The 18685-nt window shown below is 50.0% G+C and overlaps 1 protein-coding gene across 6 annotated transcripts in view; it reads left to right on the top strand.

Annotated features, from left to right (window-relative positions):
- GPSM1 (G protein signaling modulator 1) overlaps positions 1-18685 on the top strand; it is a 49541-nt gene that overhangs the window by 14369 nt on the left and 16487 nt on the right. For all 6 annotated transcript variants that reach the window (XM_015878882.2, XM_015878878.2, XM_015878883.2 and 3 more), the window contains exons 2-10: positions 305-526; positions 974-1109; positions 1412-1554; positions 2425-2548; positions 3380-3495; positions 3733-3888; positions 5000-5108; positions 7500-7620; positions 17470-17540. In XM_015878882.2, coding sequence (XP_015734368.1) covers positions 305-526; positions 974-1109; positions 1412-1554; positions 2425-2548; positions 3380-3495; positions 3733-3888; positions 5000-5108; positions 7500-7620; positions 17470-17540 — 1198 coding nt within the window. The remainder of the gene's footprint in view (positions 1-304; positions 527-973; positions 1110-1411; positions 1555-2424; positions 2549-3379; positions 3496-3732; positions 3889-4999; positions 5109-7499; positions 7621-17469; positions 17541-18685) is intronic.

Genomic DNA, 18685 nt, shown 5'->3' with positions numbered 1-18685 from the left:
AAGTGTGAGACTTCTGTGCTATGCACCCTCTGGAAGAAGAGCAGATGCCATGCTATGCTCAGGATGCCAGCACGCAATGTGGGCACTGGGAGGCACGAGTTCCTTGTCCTGCTTCCAACCACGAACCCAAGGGCTGCTTGTGGCCGCTCACAGGTGCAGCCTGTAGCTCTGGGTGCTTCTGTCTCACATGCAGGAGTTTTTCCTGATGCAGTGAGTAATTAGATGTATGTTGAGCTGCCTTTTTAACCACTGCATGGTGGCATGGGCACACTGGGTCTAAAGGTGGGCATCTTGCTTTTGACAGAATGGAGGCATCCTGCCTGGAGCTGGCTCTGGAAGGAGAACGTCTGTGTAAGGCAGGGGACTTCAAAGCTGGGGCAGCCTTCTTTGAAGCAGCAGTGCAGGTGGGGACAGAGGACCTGAAGACTCTCAGTGCCATCTACAGTCAGCTGGGCAATGCCTATTTCTACCTAAAGGAGTACTCCAAGGCCCTGGAGTACCATAAGCATGACCTCACACTGGCCAGGTAAGTGTGTTGGCTGTTCTTCATCCTAAGCAGAATTTGAGCAAAGGAAAGTTCTGTGGCATCGGAGCCCAACAGGATGAGGGAACCTACCCTAGAAATGAGCGTCCAAGGTAGCTCTGAGGTGTGGAATTCACCATCATATAAAGAACACAGGAGGCAGAGGAAGGGATATGGAGGAGAGTGGCTGGAGCAAGAACATGGCAGTGTCTGATTCTTCCCTCCCCATTCATGGGAAGCACACCTGAAGCCATTAGAAGTCTCCAACCGAGAAAGCAAAACAGTGAACAAGAGTGTCAAGAGAAGCTGGGGATACCTGGATGTGGTGTCCATACCATGCAGTGTTTGCTACAACTTTGCTCTCTGTAACTTGAATTTTGCCTCCAACAGTTGATGAATAAATGTCTGTCAGCTCTTTAATACCTTTCCCTTTGTTGGGTCATCTTGTAGAACCATTGGGGACCGCATTGGAGAAGCCAAGGCAAGTGGCAACCTCGGGAATACATTAAAAATACTTGGGCAGTTTGATGAAGCTGTTGTTTGTTGTCAGAGACACCTGGACATTTCTCAGGAGCAGGGAGACAAGGTAACTGCTCCATAGCATCCAGCAGGATGTTTCTGCTCTGTGTCCTTCCTGTCTTGAAGCTTAATCCACCCTCAAGCCCCAGTGAATGATGATTTGGTTGATGTGGGCCCTGGTAGGAGCTGGGATGTCAGATTCTCCCTTCTGACCCCATCTGATGCTGCTGATGGGCAAAGCTGGCATGGCAGTGAGGGTGGTAAAGGAGAATGTGGGCTTTGGCTGAGCATCTCTTCTCAGCAATGGAAAGGGTCATGTTGGGATGGGGAGGGTAATGCCTTGCTGTGTCTTTCTCTTCCCTCTTTTAGATATGTGAAGCCAGAGCACTCTATAACATAGGAAATGTTTACCATGCAAAGGGAAAGCATTTATCTTGGAACATGACCCAAGATCCGGGCTGCCTGCCTCAAGAAGTCAAGGAGACGCTACAGAAAGCTTCAGAATACTATGAGTAAGTATTCAAGTGTGGCCACCCTTTTGTGCTGCAGGGAACTGGCATCAGTCACTGATAAAATGCTGTTAGCAAGTAGGAATGTTCCTCCAACTGTGAGGGGCCAAGTTATGCTAATGAATTCATCTCAAGGAAGGCAAGGGAAGGGCTGCATGCTTTTACAGAGCTTGAGCTAAAGCTTTTCCTACTAGTGCCTCAATAAAAGCCTTTGCAGCTTGACTTTGCATGCACTGAAGTTCAATAGTCTGCTCTGGGAGGAGAGCTCCTGCGGCCCCTGCTGCTCTCTGCTGGCCTTGGTGGGAATGGATCCCTGCACATCTCGCTATGGCCACAAACAGAGCTGCTTCTCCCAAAGGATGAGGCTTTTCCTTTGGAGCAGTGTTTCCCCTTGGAAGGGATCTGTAGTTCATCCTGCTGTAACATCCTTCCCTTTCTTAAACAGTTGCAGAGTTCACTCTGATGTTCAGCACAGGAAGGTTATTGCCCAGCTTGCTTTTAGGCCAATAGTTTTCTCTTACTACCTCAGCTTTGTTTCAGTAACACAGGTGTTTTTTTAAATAGCTTTTTACATGAAGAGAACACCAAGATCTTGCATCAATCTCCTCATACCTGAGGATGTGTTAATGCTGCTGTGTGGCTCGCTAGCCTTTCCCCAGTGAGTGATGCATGTTGCACAGGCAGTGATTAGATTAGTGCCACTGAGAGCTCTGTGTGTGCTGGGAAGAACCATAACAAGGGAATATAAATCTCCCCCTATCCTCAGGTTCATTCCTGCCTTGCTGGGGATAATATCTCTTCTCTGATGCTCATAGCAACCCTTGTGCTGTAGGTTGACTGTGGGAGGACAAATATTGCTCTGCTTCCTTGCAGGAGGAACCTGTCCCTGGTGAAGGAGCTGGGGGACAGAGCTGCACAGGGCCGTGCTTATGGCAACCTTGGCAACACGCAGTACCTGCTTGGCAACTTCAGCGAAGCCATTGCCTTCCACAAGGAGGTGGGAAAGCATGTGGGGATCTCCCTGGGGGATGGAAGGGCCAATAGGGAGCAGGCTTTCTGCTCAGCTGTGGGGGGCACAGACCCCCATGTGTGTCAGCCCCTGCCCTGATGTGCTGTGCTGCCTTACTGCATTCCTCATCAGCACCTGATGAGCAGTGTAAGGGAAGGGTGCTGTTGGCTTGGAAACCAAAGGAGATTTCTAAGGGCAATTTGCAGCTGGGCCTAGGAAAGGCTTTTCTGTGCTTAATTTGTGCCAGTCTAAATTGTAATAAATGCAAGCCGTGAATCCAATTAAGCTGCTGAAAGAGCTGCTGATCAGGAATAATTGTTGTTTGTAGAGCACAGCTACTTTCTGTGAAGCTTTTCAGAGGGGTGAGACCACGCAGTCCCTGCCCCAGTTCAAATGCAATTCAGTTTCTTGTTGAGAGCTGACACTATTTCTTTCAAAGTGGAGGGTACTGAGTATATCAGGCAGTCAGGCCCTGCCAGAGCTGCTCTGGTTTTGTTTGAGAAGGTGTTGGGGACAGCAGTGCTGTGAAAAAAGGTACATGAAGGGGCTGCACGGAGTTGTTCTGCCCCTTTCTTGGAGCCAAAAAGAGCATGTTGGGATGGGAGTTGCAGGAGGATGTCTCTGCTCTGTGTCCTTCCTGATGCTGAGTTGCAAAAGATGGAGAGAGTTCCTGCTGCATCCAGCCCTGATGTGCACATGCACCGCTGTGCGTCTGGATGTAAACTCTTACAAAACAAGAAGCTAATCTCCCAGCAAAGTTGCTGTGTAACAGAAGTCTGGCATTGCCAACCTGTACTCATTCATCTGTGTCTGCTGCAGCGCCTGGCTATTGCTAAGGAGTTTGGGGACAAAGCAGCTGAGAGGAGAGCATACAGCAACCTGGGCAATGCACACATCTTCCTTGGGAGATTTGACATCTCTGCTGAATACTACAAGTAAGTGCCAGGAGCTGAGGCAGACTTGGGGCAGATGCTCCCTGCAAAACCCCAGGGGATTCATAGGCCTATGGGGAGGTGATGGGACCTGGTGCCAACTGCTTGTGTGATGCTTGGCAGCAGCAAGAGATACCACCACCTTCCAGCTCCAATGCCATGTACACCAAAGCTATGACTGTCCTGTCACCCTGAGGAGCTGCCCTGCAATGACCAGCTCTCTTATCTCCACCTGTCCAGGAAGACGCTCCAGCTCTCCAGGCAACTCAAAGATCAAGCAGTAGAAGCCCAGGCTTGCTATAGTCTTGGAAACACATACACACTGCTTCAAGACTATGAGAAAGCAATTGAGTACCATCTAAAACACCTGGTGATAGCACAGGAGCTGGGAGACAGGTAAGGGAATGCCCCCAGGGGTGGCTTCTCTGTTCTTGGGCTCTGAGCACTGTCCTGTCTCAGTTATCTATCACTGTGCATTGCTGGAGATGAAGAATAGCAATGTGTAATATTGAAGGTTTTAAGCAGTCTCTCAGGAAGTGATCTTTGGTCCTATCTATTGGTCAGGGGAGAAAGAGTGATGTGAATGAGGACCTTTACTACCCCACTAAAACCCAGAGATCGGGTCCTTATGGCTGTGCCTTGTTCAGCATCACTTCCAGCAGTGCTGGGAAGCTTGGAATCCTCCACTAGATGGAGCAGAGACACACGAATGGCAGCACTGTGGTACTGTCAGGGCAATATCTGCTCGGGGAAGATCTAATCCCACCCAAGGGTGAATCATGCTGTGGGGGTGCAGCCTGTGGGCTCCTGCATTTCTGGGAACACGCCCCGTGAGCAGAAGGCATTGAACTGGGTGACAAGAGAAATGTTTAAATGCTGATCAACCCGCCCCAACCTCTGAGGAGGGAGTTGCAGTCACGCTGAACCTCCCCCCGCGCCCCCATGTGCTTTTTTTATCCCTTCACCCCCCACATCTGCACGTTGGCAGAGCTGAGCAGGCTGTGCTGAGCAGTTGGGATGTGCACGCTGGTGCAAGCAGGTGCTGGAAACAGGCACCTGTGTGCTGGGTGAGGGCTGCCCGGTGACATGCTGGTATCCAGCAGGGGGACGTTGCATCCCTGCAGTGTTTTCCCCTTGCTGGGTGATAGCTGTCCTCTTGATGCCTTGTGTACCCCTACAGAGGAATCCATGCAGAGCAGATGGGAGCTCTCACTTCTGCTCTGATTGATGCTTGCATGTGACATCAAACTGTTCTGGGTCCTTGCCACACCACCTACCTTTTGGCTGCTGTGGATACAGCCCCATTTCTGAAACTATTGCTTATCCCCTGACCTTACTGCCTTTAGAGTAAGGGATTAAGGTGCACAGTGCATTTCATTTTCTCGGGATATTCTGTGGGTGAAAGCAGAGCTGGCTCAAGGTGCCCCTGAGGAGGCTGTGAAAGGGCTGCTGTGCTGGGCCGGGCTCTGCCCAGGATTTCCATGGTCAACAGCTTCCTGTCTTGCAGGGTGGGAGAGGGAAGGGCCTGCTGGAGTCTCGGAAATGCCTACGTCTCCTTGGGAAGCCATGAACAAGCTTTGCACTTTGCAAGGAAGCATCTTGAAATCTCCCAAGAGGTAAGAGAAGGCTTTGGTCAAAGGGAACCAGCCCTTCCTGGTGAGAGGGAGACACCTTTTTCTATCTAAACTGATTTTGGGGGTAGTTCTTCTCTAGCTACAGCTGCTCTGCAAATTACCTGCCTATCTACTGCTTCAGTGCTGTCCTGCAGGGCTTGGTTGGAAAATATCTTTGTTGTGGGAGGCTCCCAGGCTTCTGTGTTGTTAGTGATGGTACAGCTGCTGCACCTTGCTCTCATCTGATCCTCCTGGGGGAGGAAGGACCAGGGCAGCAGCTCTCCAACCTGCTGACAAGGATGCTGTACACCCAGCCTGCTGGTGGGGCCCCTCTCTCCTAAGCAGCAAGCTGTGAGATCCTGACTGCCAGGCACTTTGTGGTTGCAGATTAGGTCTTCTTTCCATGTGAGTTGCTACCAGGCTTAGCAATGCCAGCATCCCCCCAGAGGCTGCAGCAGGTGAGGGGTTCCAGCTTTGCGTGGTGAACTTGAGCTACAGCTTTCCTGGTACAAAAACAGAAGGTGTTTGCCGAAGCCTTTCTGTACAAGAAGGCATTGTTTGCTTTCCAGTGTGTTATGTGGAAGTCAGCTGTGGCCTCTTTAGTTTTCCCCAGATGAAAAAAATTGACCTTTTGGAGCACTAATTGAAATTGCTGTATGTAAGTGCTCTGTGTGCACTCCTGTCTATGAGACTGGTTGAATGGTGGGGTAGGGCTGACGTACCAACCTAATGAAGCACTTAATTATACTTATCAGACCTGCAGGAGAAATAATGTTCTTTGGCCCTGAACATCTTAGGACAAATGAGCTCTTCCAACTCCAGCCTGCCAGGACAGGCAGGGGGGTGCAGGGGTGGGAGGGAGGGAGAGGAGTCCTGGGAGAGCAGGAGGGCTGATGGTGCTGCTCTCATCCTGATGTGATGGCTGTATGGCAGGTGGCAATAACCCCCCTCACATCTTTAATTATGGAGTAGGGCATAGGCCATGTCTGTTTACAGGGAGGGCCTGCATTAGCTTCTAGCAGCAAGTGATGCTCTCGTAAAGCTGATTAATTTTGCCTTGGGAACTGAGTTAGCTGCTTGTGCTGTTGTGTGGTGAGCATCAGCACTTTGCCCATAGGAAAAGGCAGGTTAAACTTCTGCCTGCTAATACTTAAAACTCATTTCTCATCACCATTTCCCCTCTCCTGCCTTGACATACATCTGATGGTGACATTTGAATCCAGAAGAGGTCTGTGCTGAATAACCACATGGGAAGCTGCTGCGAGGAGATCTGAGGTTGTGCAGAATTCCTTCTTAAGCAGCTGGAGAGGAAGATGAGAAGCTGCCCCAGCTCTCAGGTGCTGCTCAGCAGTGCCTTGCTCACACCTGTGTGTGATGGGGGAGGAAAGACAGCCAAGGTGAGGGCAGAGAGCCTCTGCTATGGCATGTGAGACAGCTGCCCTGACAGTTATACTGACAGTGATGGGGCCCTGGAGAGAATTTGGAGTGAGTGGAAATCAGGGAAGTACTTAATAGAGCATCAAGGACTGTGTGACCCAACCAGGACGTGGTAATTTCTCTGGAGATGATGTCAAGAGCAAATCTCTTGTAATTGGCAGGGGATTTATGCCTGATGATAAGCTGTTTGATCTGCCTCCCTTTACTGGTGCTCAGGGCTTTGTCATAAATAACGTGGGGATTTATGGTTCTGTTCTAGGACGATTCACGCTGTGGTCTATCTCAGAGGACCACAAAAGAGCTGTTGCAAGGCATTTAATGGGGACTCAGGCTTCTTCAAGGAAGAGGCCAAGGGCTGTCTGTAATAGAAGCGGCTGTTCCTCTAAAGATTAGCAGCTGAGTGACCTCTCTGTGTTGGCTGGTGATACGCAGTGCAGTCGTTTTCATGCCTTGTTAACCTTTGAGGTGCGCTCAGCTGCTTGTCCTGTGTGTCTCTGTATTAAGAAGCACGACCCACTGGAAATATCTATTCCCGAATATTCAACTTCAGCTCCTTCGTGCTGTTAAGAGATGGCAATCTGAACTGTCTCAATTTTAGTACTAAGCCAATCTCAGTTTTCCTTCCTCCCCATCCCCTGCCATCCATCCAAGCAGGTGAAACATGCCCAGTCACTTCAGAAGGGCATGAGCATGTGGACCCATCCATGTCCTGGAGCTCTGTGTGGGTTGGGTCCCTCCTGGATTCACATCCACAAGGCTCTGAGTTGGAGGAATTCTGTAACATCTCAGTGGACATCCAGACCCTGAGTGTTTGGGGTTGAAAAGTGGCCTGGGATGGTGCCCCAGGATGCATCCTCTGTGTGTTTGCTGTGGTATGAGCCTGGCTGCACTCTGCTAGAGGCTACTGACTTACAGCATGATGCCTTTTAACCATTGCCTTGTTGGCTTCACCTACAGATTGGGGATCGGACCGGAGAGCTGACAGCACAGCTGAACATGGCCCAGCTCAGGGCAGCCCTCGGCTTGGGCCCCGGTGATGAGGATGTGGCTCATCCTTACTCTGGCTACGAGGCACAAGGTGAGCATCTGGGCCACGTGAGGTGTGGGGTGGTGCATGGGGAGCTGGGGATGTGTGCAAGTGTGTGACATAAAGGGAAATATGAATAGCAGAAAAGAGACTGCAGTATGTTTGCAGGAAGAAGAGTGAAGAGCATGTTGTTTCACAGCAGTATCGTTCATTATTACATATGGATGGTGTGAAATCCTTGCTCTGACCAGGGCCCATGGGCAGCATCTTATTCCCCACTCCTGCTCTGTGCTTGCCATAAGCTGTGAGGACAGGGAAGGATCCACCCTGAACTGTGCAGAGTGAGTTAATGGAATTAATCTGCATTGGGAATGAACTTCCACACGCCAAGCAGCAAACCAGCTTTTGTCTCTTGTAGAGCTCTGCAGAGCCCTTTTAGCTGATGTGACTGATAGAACAAGCTTTCAAAAGGTGACTGGCAGGGATTTTTGGCTGCTGTCATCCTGATTAGCACCCAAGGAATCAGACTACAGCAGGAGCTGAAGGCAGGTTGTGAGCGCTGGCATGCTGGGTGCTGCTCCCACCTGCAGGGATGCTGAAGCTGGAAGCTACAGGACTTTGTATGGCACAAAAATGGCCTCTACTCACTGCTCTGGGCAATCCTGCCCCTGCTGCCCTGTGTGGATGAGTCCTCACTGTCAGTCTGACATGTCCCCAGCCTGGGGACCCTCTGTCCATCCTGCAGATGCCACCATAGGTGTCTGGAGGTGCCTGGCACGGAAGCTGGTTGCTCTGTAACTGTGGTTTATTAATTCAGACAAACGAAGTGACACCCTGGGAGGTGCAGGCTGATTAAATATGACCTTGTTAGTGCAGATGCTCTCTGAGATGTTGTGTTCTTTTTCCTGGTGGGAGAGCTGGCTCAGGGAAGGTGATGGGATGCTGCCCGCAAGCTTTTGCTTTGTGTATTGATCTTGAAGATGTAGCTGCTAGGCTGCTGCTAAAGCTTTTCCTGAGAAATAGAACTGGGAGTAAAGGAGCCATTGTGCTCTGCCATCCTCCAGCAGAGCAAGGCTGGAGTCAGAGGTGGGGAAAGCTGTGTGCTCCAGCCCAAGTAAGATACATGAGCTTCAGGTTGGCTTCTGAGCAGTCTCTGCCTTTGGATGTTGTGGTGAGGAGAGCCTGCTTTTGGTTTTTTCCCTTCACCTTATTTTCACAGCTGAAGGACATAACATGGCTACATATTCATAAGGATGTTATGTTGGTTGGGTAGGACGGGCACGCTGTGAAGTGCACAAATTTCATCAAACAGGTAGAATAAAGTTTTGTAGCAAATCTCAGTTATGGGGAAATCTGTGCAGCTGAGAAGCCCTGAGCCAAACTGAGCCAAACCATTGGGGTGCTGTGTCCATCATGAGTTGCTTGCTTCCAAGCCTTGGGTCTGTTCTTCACTGGGGTCATGGCTAAAGGGGAAGGGGGGGGAAGGAATGTTTAGTGTTTTCCTCTGCTCTTTTGGCTCCTCTTGCTGAGCTCTTTGTGATTTAATTAATGTTCTGAGTGCAATTGGATGTAGGAAGACAAAGCTGGAGGCCAGGGAAGTGGGACAGGGCTACAAAAGTCTTGTGAAAGCATCGACCTTGTGAAGAAATGCAAACACAAAGAGCTTAAAGCAACAAATGGAGAGGAGCTGTGGAGTAGCTAAAACACGAGGCAAACAAACAGGGGTTGTCTGAGTCTGCAAATGCCAAATATGTGGCCATGAGAAGTGCTCTTGCTCTCTTTCACATGCTGCAAGTAAAGAATTGACTCCTGATAGGACTTTGCTGTTGCAGAGAAGGGAACTTGCTGTGTCTGTGAGGGATTTGTGTTGTAGAGGTCATGGTCAGTGTGAAGAGCGAGATGTGCTGCCTGCTGCTGGGAGGTGCCCTGTGCAGTTGGCTGCCTTCTCTGCCCCATACGCTGCTGCCCTGCAGGGCATGAGCTGTGCCTGGTGAACCAGGAGCCCTCCACCCAACCCCTTCTTTGAGCATCCTGCTGGCAGTGCCACCAGGGTTAGCTCATATCCCCTGTGTGCATTGCACAGAACATGACCTGGCAGCGTTCCTTGGCAGCTCCCTGCTCTGGAGGCTGACACCTGCTGGCTGTAGGGAAGGGACTTGTTGCTGCAGAAGGGGTGAGAGCAGCCCTGGCCAGGCAGTGAGTGCAGTTCACTGTGCTGCTCCGAAGAGAAAACCAACTCTGGACCATTTCTTCTCTGTGCTCAGCAGTGTATCAGCATCAGTTGTCATCTGATGGCAGCAGCAGTGCTAGGAGACACTGAGCAACACCTCTGCTGGCAGCTGGTGTGGGTGGGAGGATGCGGGTGTTCCAGGAGGTGTTGGCATGTAGCTGCTTTGAGTTCCTGGCGTGGTTTCTGTGCTGTTTGCAGTATGTAACTGCTGCTGTCCAGCTGTGCTTGGTGAGCTCTGAGTGCAGGGAAGAGCCCAGCTGTGAGCCAGGCTTCTACTCTGCACATTCTCTGCTGAAAGGAAGGATGGACACAAGGCTGCTCTGCTGGGTTGCACTTGAGTTTCAGGATCCTCTGTGCTGGGCTCTGCTTGTCCCTGTCTGATGAGCTTCAGGTCGTATATAGATGAGCAGCTTAGGCAGGCACAAACCATCTCGTTCCTGGAGAGTAACCAGATCTGTGTGGCTTTGAATGTGGATATTTTAATCCTCAGTGCAATTTTGAGCTTCTTCACAGGAATCTTTGAACCCTCAAATAAATTGGGGATAGGAAAAAAAAAATCTTTTATGCTTTCCTAGTCTTGTTTGCTTGCTTGCTTGCTTTAAATATCTTTGAAGGATCTAACAAGCATTTAGGGCTGCTGAGATGGGTTGGTCAGCCCAGCCTTGTGCTGATGCAGAGCAGGAAGGAAGCAGTGCTGCTCTCCTGTGCCTCAGGCTGGGATGCTGCGCCACAGCCTTCCTTCTATGTGTCTTGCTTGGCCCTGCTGTCAGACACTGTGCTGGGGGACAGTCAGGTTTGGTCCTCAGAGGCAGAATGCAGGGTGGCCTGGATGGTGTTTTTCTATGCTCAGGCAACTGGCTGCTCTGTGGAGCCTTAGTGAGTTCAGGTTTGTGCTTTTTCTGCTCCAGGGTGTGGATGCTCACTCTCACCAAGGCAGCTGCAGGAAGGTGTCCAGGGGGTTCTCAGTGCTGCAGTGGTCCTTAAGGGGGATGTTTAAGGGAGAAGTGACAGCAGGAGAGTGTTGCCTGAACAGGGAACGGGGCTCTTGGATGGAGACTAAAGGATAATGATCCTTCAGATGTCTTGTGATGAGTCTTTTCTAATTTCTCTGAGTAACCTCTGCTGTTACAGCTGCTAAATCACTCCAGCAGCACTGATGGGGGGTGATGAACCTCTGAGTCACTTGGAAGTGAATCAAGTTATTCAGCACTCGACTCAGACCATCCCAGCATTAGTTTTATGGGGTTTAAAAAAATATATTCTTCCCAAAGTCTGAGTAGCGTTTAGTCCTCTAAATTTGCTTTGTACGTGAGCCTCCTTCCCAGTGTCAGTGTTAAGTGCAGCTTTGGTGTTAAGTTCAGTGCTCAGACTTCTCAGCTCAGAGCAGAGGAAATGCTTCAGGCCTGGAGGAAAGGATGTTGTGTTAATGGAACTCAGGTGCTTGTTTCATCTTGGTGCCAGGGGAGGCAGGGAAGGAGGAGCACGGAAGGAGCCTGTGCTGGAATCCTTTGGCAGAAGAGGTACAACGTGGCCTTTGGCAAAGCAGTCTGTTAAATCAAGGGACCTCTTGTGAGAGAGTGACTTCGTGGAAGCGGTCTGCTCCTCTCTGCAGCCCCAATGGGAGCTGGGAGCCTGATGTTCCCTCTGGCTGTTGTTCCAGCCCTGCTGTTTCTGCTTCCAGCAGCACGGTGCCCCAGGCAATTTTCTTTGGTAGCCAACACATAGGAAATAGCTGTGGTGATGAGAACTGTGTCTAACAGTGCACTGTTACCCTTAGGATCAAGATACCCCTGCTTGGTTCTACTTGTAGCACAGCAAGCAAGCTCTCCCTCACCCAACTAAAATTACTTCTTATCTTTAAAGGTCTTTGTGTGCTTGACTGTGGTTTGCTTTACCACTTCACAGGGCAAGGCCAGAGCCTCTGGCCCCTCAGGCTGCAGAGCTTTGCATAGCACAGAGACTTGGGAGCTTATAGGAGACAACCAGAGCTCATAAGTGTAAATTCCTGTGTGGCCAAATGCATCCCAGTAGATAGAAAGCACTGCAGGCTGGTAGCTGATGCACGAGAGCAAACAAGAGGGAAGGATGAAGGATGTGGCCTCTTTTTCTGTAGGATTTTGTGGCCTTTGATCACTGCATGATTCCAGTGTATATCATTCTTTCTCTTGCCCTGTAGGACACAACTGCTGTAATTGGGCTTGTTTGGCTGCTGGAGGTGTTGCCTCTGTTAATTGCTGTATGTCACTTTCTAGCTCAGTCTAGGCTCCTTTCTGATCTCTGCTTGTTCAATATGAGCTGGTAACTGAACATCAGAGGTTATGAGGCTCTGCTACATACTGGCAGAGAAGGTCTTGCTCATAGAAGAACACCAGGTGTTCTTGCCAAGCCTATCCTGGCTGGTCTTGAATTGGCCCCAAGGTTACATGCCTCCTCCCATCCTGCTCTACTGGGTTCAGTTTATCTCCCAGATAATCCTCCTGTCCTCACAATGCTTAATCTATGAAGCCTTGCCTGGAGGGGAGGCTATGGTTACACAAGGCCACCTCTGTCACAGCTCCAAGCTTCCCACAAGCTCCAAGGCTTGTATTTGACATCATTAGGTGCACTGTGTATCCTGTATCCTGCATGTAAAGGCAGAGACACTTCATTATTTGGCCTGAACTGCCAATGCTTTCTTTGTGGAAAGCCACGTTCCAGCCTCACTCAGAGAATAAACACCCACTGAGGATGGGTGTGAGGGGGGGGAAATGGACTTGAGGATGTGATCAATATGACAGCAATCAGAGTTTGTAAGGCTGTGAGATGTAGGATGACCTTATCCTCAGAGCCTGCAATGCTCACCCTGACTGCACTCCATGGAGCTCCCGGGTGCCACGTAGATGTGCAGTGCTGCTGCCATACAGGGGTTCAGATGGAAGCTGTAAGGTTTGGGTGCCACGTATGTAAAATGCCTTCAGCCAAATCAGGCGGGTCAGCATCCTGATTCCAAAGTAACTTCTTGTTGGTGCCTATTGTGTGTACATATGCATTTTTATGATGAAAGAGTTTCCCTTTTTTTGGGGGGGGGGGAGAAGCCACTGTAAAACTGTTATTCTGGAGAAGGTTTTTGTTGTGCTCAGGATCTTGTGTGGAGGGTTGATATTTGCTCAGCTGTGTGCTGGTCTGAGTGCCAATGAACACAGCACTGCAGAGCAAACACCGGAGCCCAGTCTTCCCAGCAGAAGAGGTTTTGTTTCTGTCCTTTGACTTACAGCTTTGCTACTGAGGGCTGATAATACAGGACCTCGTGTGGGTCCAAAGCATTTCTGAGGAAGTCTGATGTGACAATGTGCTGTGACCTTCCTGCTGCTCTCCCTAGCCCTTAGCTGTGGGTTGGCTTTGTCCTTTTCATGTCCTTTCTCTTACAAGCCATACGTGTTCATGGCTGTTGTCAATCACAGAGCCCTCACCTAGTCAGTAGGGAGAGAAGGATTGTTTTAGCCATCTCACCATGTCTTCAGCCATAGAATAGGCCAGAAATGTTGGTCCTTTCCAATTCAGGAGGTGGGTGGATGAGCAGATTCTCCTCCTCCACACACACAAGTGCCAGCATTTTATGGCCCAGTCATCGTAAATAACTGATACTATTTGCTTTCTCTATTTAGAGGAAAGCATTGTTCTATCCCACTAACATCAACAGGGAAAACAAATACCAGCATTTATCACGCCAAGTGCTGGCACTAATAGAGGTCAAGTGGATTTATAGTACCAGAACCCATTATGTATTTGAAGACTAATTAAAGCCCTAAATGAGATGCCTGTTCTGCTGGATGCTTTTTGATTTTTTTTCCCTTGCTGCTGTGGTTTTTATCTTCTTCTTTCCTCTACGGAGAGCACTGGCTGTAATAATGGAGCACCAGCTCAACGGAGATGTCCTGATTAGGTGTCAGCAGTGTAAGATTTGAGATGCTCTGTGCTCATTGAGATTGCTGCGTTGTATCTCTGCAGTTGTGGTTTACGGAGCTGTCTTTCCCTCCAGCCGACTGCTTGGCTGGTCTAATTGAATCAGATTTAACAATATTTGGAGCTGTCTGACAGAACCAAGGATTCTGAAACGCTGGGGTCTGTGCAAATGTGGGAGGGCAAACAGTCTGGTCTAGAAGACAAGTTGGTATCACAGTTGATTTGAGTGTAGAGAGAAATGGCCTTTTCAAGTGCTCATGCTAAGATTTGTGCTCCGTGGGGTAACTGCTGCCCCTGAGCTGCCATGGGGCCACATCCCTGACCTGCTGTGTGCACTGCTCAGCCATGACAGCCAGAGGAGGGGGGGGGAGCAGAGCAGTGCTGGCCATGTAACCTTTCCCCAGCCATCTTCTGTGGAGCTGACTGTCAGTTTTAATTCAGGTACAGTCACCCCAAGGGAGACAGTGTGTTCCAGGCCTGCAAATAGAACTGTCGGTTGCTCTGTGCTTGGGAGCTTGCTTTGTCTATGGATCTCTCCAGTCTGGGGAGGGGGAAGAGCTTAGGAGTCCTCAAAGCACATGTCAACTTGATGAGAGCTCCTGGCAGGGCTCCTTGAGCTGCTGCTACACATGTTGTGCTCGATCTTGTCAATGCTGAGATCTCAAGAGTTGCCAGCAGGATGCAGAGACTGTCCATGCAGGAACAGAACTGCCCCCTCTGTCTGCTCAGTTTTACCCTAATGCAGTTCTGCATGCGGTGATCCATGTCTGTTCTGTGATAAAACGCTTCCTTGAGTTCAACTGAAGCTACATCCTGCATGGTAGCAAGATAATATGAGAGAATTCTTGCTGTGTGAGCTGGTCCTCCCAGTGCCTCATTGCCCAGTGGGGACTGAAACCCCATGGAGCAATGTGCTGACCCTATCAGAAACCTTTGCAGGAGAGGCTGGTGTGATCTTTCCCCTTAATGTGATGGTGAAGCCCTAGAAGTCCTGAGAAGCAGAGTTGTCCTGTGCCGTTCAGCTTTATCAGCACAAAGACAGCACGGGCTGTGTGCTACCCAACTTCTGGCTCTGAAAAATTATTGGGAATAAAGCATGTTGCATCTGTGTCATCACAGGTAGCACAAGGCTGGGGAATCTCTGCAGAGCGTGGATGTGAAAAAGAAGTATCAGGAGGTGAATAAACTGGGTTAGAAAAGTAGGGAATAGCTGTGAGATGAGGGATGTGAGGGAGCCAGGAGACGCAAGGATGTCTCGGTTACATCCTTTTGCTCTCTTCCAGTCAGCTTCCCCTGGGCTTCATTGCTCCTAACCAGGCTGGGGGGTCGGGTGGGTTTAAAACAGAGGAATGTGGAAACCGTTGAACACCCCAGGAAGTGATCTGCAAGAGCAGAAAATAAGTGTACAAAAAGAAACCCAGCCTTCTCACTGGACTGTTGAGATCACAGGAGGCTGCTGGGGGGGGGGAAGGGTGAGTTTTGGGAGGGGGAAAATAAGAATTTAAAAAGCAACAACATCCCCTGAGTGCTGAGAAGGACAACATCTGAGGAGCTGCAGGGAAAACAAGCCATGAATGCAGGCAGTCAGCAGCTGTGCTCAGCTGATGTTCACAAGAAGGTTTCAGCTCGCTCTTATTAGAGACCTCAGCAAACCTTAAAGACAGAGAGAGCATTTAAGAAATGCCCCTGAGGTTTTCAGTTACTCTGCAGTTGGCTTGGTAAACATGCCAATAAATACTGGAGAGAGAAAAGCTTACAGAGGAACAGACACGGGTTTTCAGCTGCTCAGTCTGCTGCGTCCACCAGTGTCGGTTGGTGTTGGGGAGGAGGATGGGGATGTCTGTATGGCAATAGGGCTGTGGGTGCTGCTGGGAGCAGGGACTTTGGAGGAGGTTGGAGCAGCACATGCAATCTAAAGCTGTCTGGGGAACCATCCTGCCTGGGGACAGCAGCTGATGGGACCACTTCTATTGCAGTATGCTTGTAAGTATGGGACTCTCTCTGCTTTGCTGGAAGGTGGGTGTGCATGGGCTCTGGAGTGATAGGGAAAATGGAACTGGGTGTGTTTGGGGCCCCTCGTGGCCTCGTAGCTGGTTGTGTTTTGTTCTGGAGTTGGGATGCTCGGAGTTGGGTTTGTATAGTTACTCTCTTGGCTCAGCTGGATGCGAGGTCTGTGCTGTAGCAGAGGAACATCAGCATCAAAATAACTGGAAAAGATGAATTGTTTTGTGTGCACTGATTGCTGGGGCAGTCTGACTATGTATATTTAGTTAACAAAGGGGGAAGGCAGGTTTTCTCAGATCAGAGATTGATGGTTGCTGACCAGCAGTTTAATGCTACTGTGAGTTGTACCAAAGCACCTGAGGATGGAGGTGTATAATTAACAACTCTTCAGGCCATTAGAAGGGACACATTTATCTAATCAGGCACACGCTGCTTCTCCAGGGCTTTCCTAGAAGCAGTCATTAAAGCTGCTCTGACGCACACTGGCTTCCAGGTGCCAACCTCAACCCTTGGGCATTGCTGTCAAACCTACGTGTGCCATCTGACTTAACTTACTTTGCTCTCCTGGCAGTGTGGGAGGAGACCCCTCCATCCTGTTGGTGCCCATGGGTGAGGAGGGGGTGCTGTGCATCCTGATGAGGACCTCAGCTTTAGCAATGATGTGGAAGCTTAGTTAACATAAGCCAAGGGCTGAAATAAAAACGGCAAGGTAGTTTTGTGTTCTTTACTGAGGGCAGGTTGGGCTGTTTAGACATTGGTGGGAAACCAAGGAACTCTTGGACTCGATGAATTTGCTGTTGCAGGAACTGCTCACAGCTCAGTGGTTTCCGTTCTCAGGGCTCTGCATGAGGATGGCTTTCAACTCACATGCCCTTCTCACCCTCCTCCAGGACTTGGGACCCTCCCCAAGCTTGGGAGTTGTCATGGGACCTCAAGTCCAGTGTTTCTCTTCCTGCTGTGTTGTTGCTGATGTGGGGAATCACATGGCTCTCACCTAAATCAAACATTCAGCAAAGACTGGGGACACGAAGCAGAAGGCAGAAAGGGCAGAAGCTTTCCCAGCTGTGTTAAAAGCTTCCCAGTGCTGCTCACTTTGTGCTGGGGGTGAAGGGAGGGTAGCTGGAGGGAGACTTGCAGCTAATGGGAGTCTGAAGAACACAGGTCTGGTTTGAAGCCCCTCTGTTACCATTAGGGTATTGCAATTAAGGTAACTATATGAAATATCATGCATCGCAAATGCTTTCAAGTTCTATGACTTGTCAAGGCAAAGTTTTCATCTTCTTGATGCTAGGCCCATGAAAGTTTGCTCTTTCACTTACTTTTCTAGCCCTTGTGACTGCAGGGGGAGGCTCTGAGCTGAGTCCTAGACGCATTCTTTAAGCTAAAAACATGAAGATAAGGCAACGATCCCACACGTTATGTTTTTGTTATGATTTCTCAATGCCAGTCCCTTGACTTCTTGTACTTGAGGTGGGGGCTGTAACTCTGGGATGCAGAGCTGGGACCCACAGTTGCTGCTGGTTTGTACAACTCTGGCTGTTGCTGACTTTGCTGTGATAACACTTTGACCAAGATTCATAACAACAGGGAGAAAACACACTTGAATGTCAAGGACAGTGCAGCTGCAGCATCCCATCTGTCCAACTTCAGAGCAGCAGGAGCTGAGGGGCTGCCCTGCTTTGAATCTGTGACACCTCCTGATGTGAGTGTGCGTTGTTTTGCAGGAGCCAGGCCCAAGAGAGTCCAAAGAAACAGCATGGACAGCTTAGACCTCCTGAAGTTCCCTTCTGAAAAGGTGAGCAAAGCAGCCTGCCTGGCCCTGGGGACTGAGTGTGGGTAGCAACCCATGGTGGCTCGCTGAGAGAAGGACACAATTAGAGAGTGTCAGTGGGGTTAACCATTAAACCAAGGGGGTTTCTAGAGAGCTTGGAGGAGAGGCACTTCACAACTGAAAGCTGAAAAAGGCTTTTCTGAACTTCATTTATTAAAAAGTTCTCTATCAAAGAGGATAAGTGGAGCAGTTTGGCCCCTATAGTGGCTGGTGGCACATCTCAGCATGTTATTAACCCAGCAGAGCGCTCTGCTCAGTGCAGGGAGGAAGGAGAGGTCAGAAGTGGGAGATGTGCTTTGCAGGAGGCAGAGGATTTTGTTTAAAGGGGCTCTGAGGACTTTTCCTGCTCCAGTGCACTGCTGGAAATGTCAGCTCTGAGCAGAGCAGCGCTCTCTTTCTCTCCCCAGGGTGAAGGCTGCTTATACAGACAGCTGCAGGCACTGAGCCTTCCCACCTATGGGGCTCATTTACATCCCTCAGAAAATCCTGCATGGAGTTCCTGGGCCTGCCCAGGGTTGCTGTTGGTTTGCTATTGATTTGCTATAGGGCTTCATCAAGTTTGCCCTAGGGGAGGGGTCTGGGTGGGCACCGTGCTCAGCCTTTGGGTTGGAGAGCATCACAGGGACAGCAGTGCCAGAGGGATGCTCAGTTGTGTGTCCCAACCCAGCAATTGGTTTTGCTGATGTGTGGTTTGCTGCTAATGCTGTAACAGCTGAGCATCCTTCAAGGCAGAGGGGTGGGTGGGCTTCAGGGGTCCTGGGGGGGGAGCAAATGGGAGCTGTGGGTTGGAGCACAGGACCCCAGAGCCCAATGGGCAGTGACAGTGCTGCTGTGTGCCCTGCTATAGCCATCCCTGCTCCTTGTTTTGATCTTTGCTTTCGGCTCCCAGCCATCAGTCCTTGTTTATTCCTCTTTTCTCCAGACTAAAAATCTCTTTATCACATGCTGGCTTTCACCCCGAAGGTGCTTACATGCTGTAATTGAGTCATTTATCCTTTTGGCATGAAGGAAGCGGTTTGAAGCCTCTATCCACGGCAGCAAAGCAGCTTCTGTGCTGCCACTTTAGTGCCTGCTATTCAAGGTGTGGACACCAGCCAGGCTGCAGTCGG

This window comes from Coturnix japonica, chromosome 17 (genome assembly GCF_001577835.2).
Source record: "Coturnix japonica isolate 7356 chromosome 17, Coturnix japonica 2.1, whole genome shotgun sequence".
NCBI lineage: Eukaryota > Metazoa > Chordata > Aves > Galliformes > Phasianidae > Coturnix > Coturnix japonica.
Note: the sequence above shows the minus strand (reverse complement) of the source record. Positions and strands in the feature narration are given on the sequence as shown.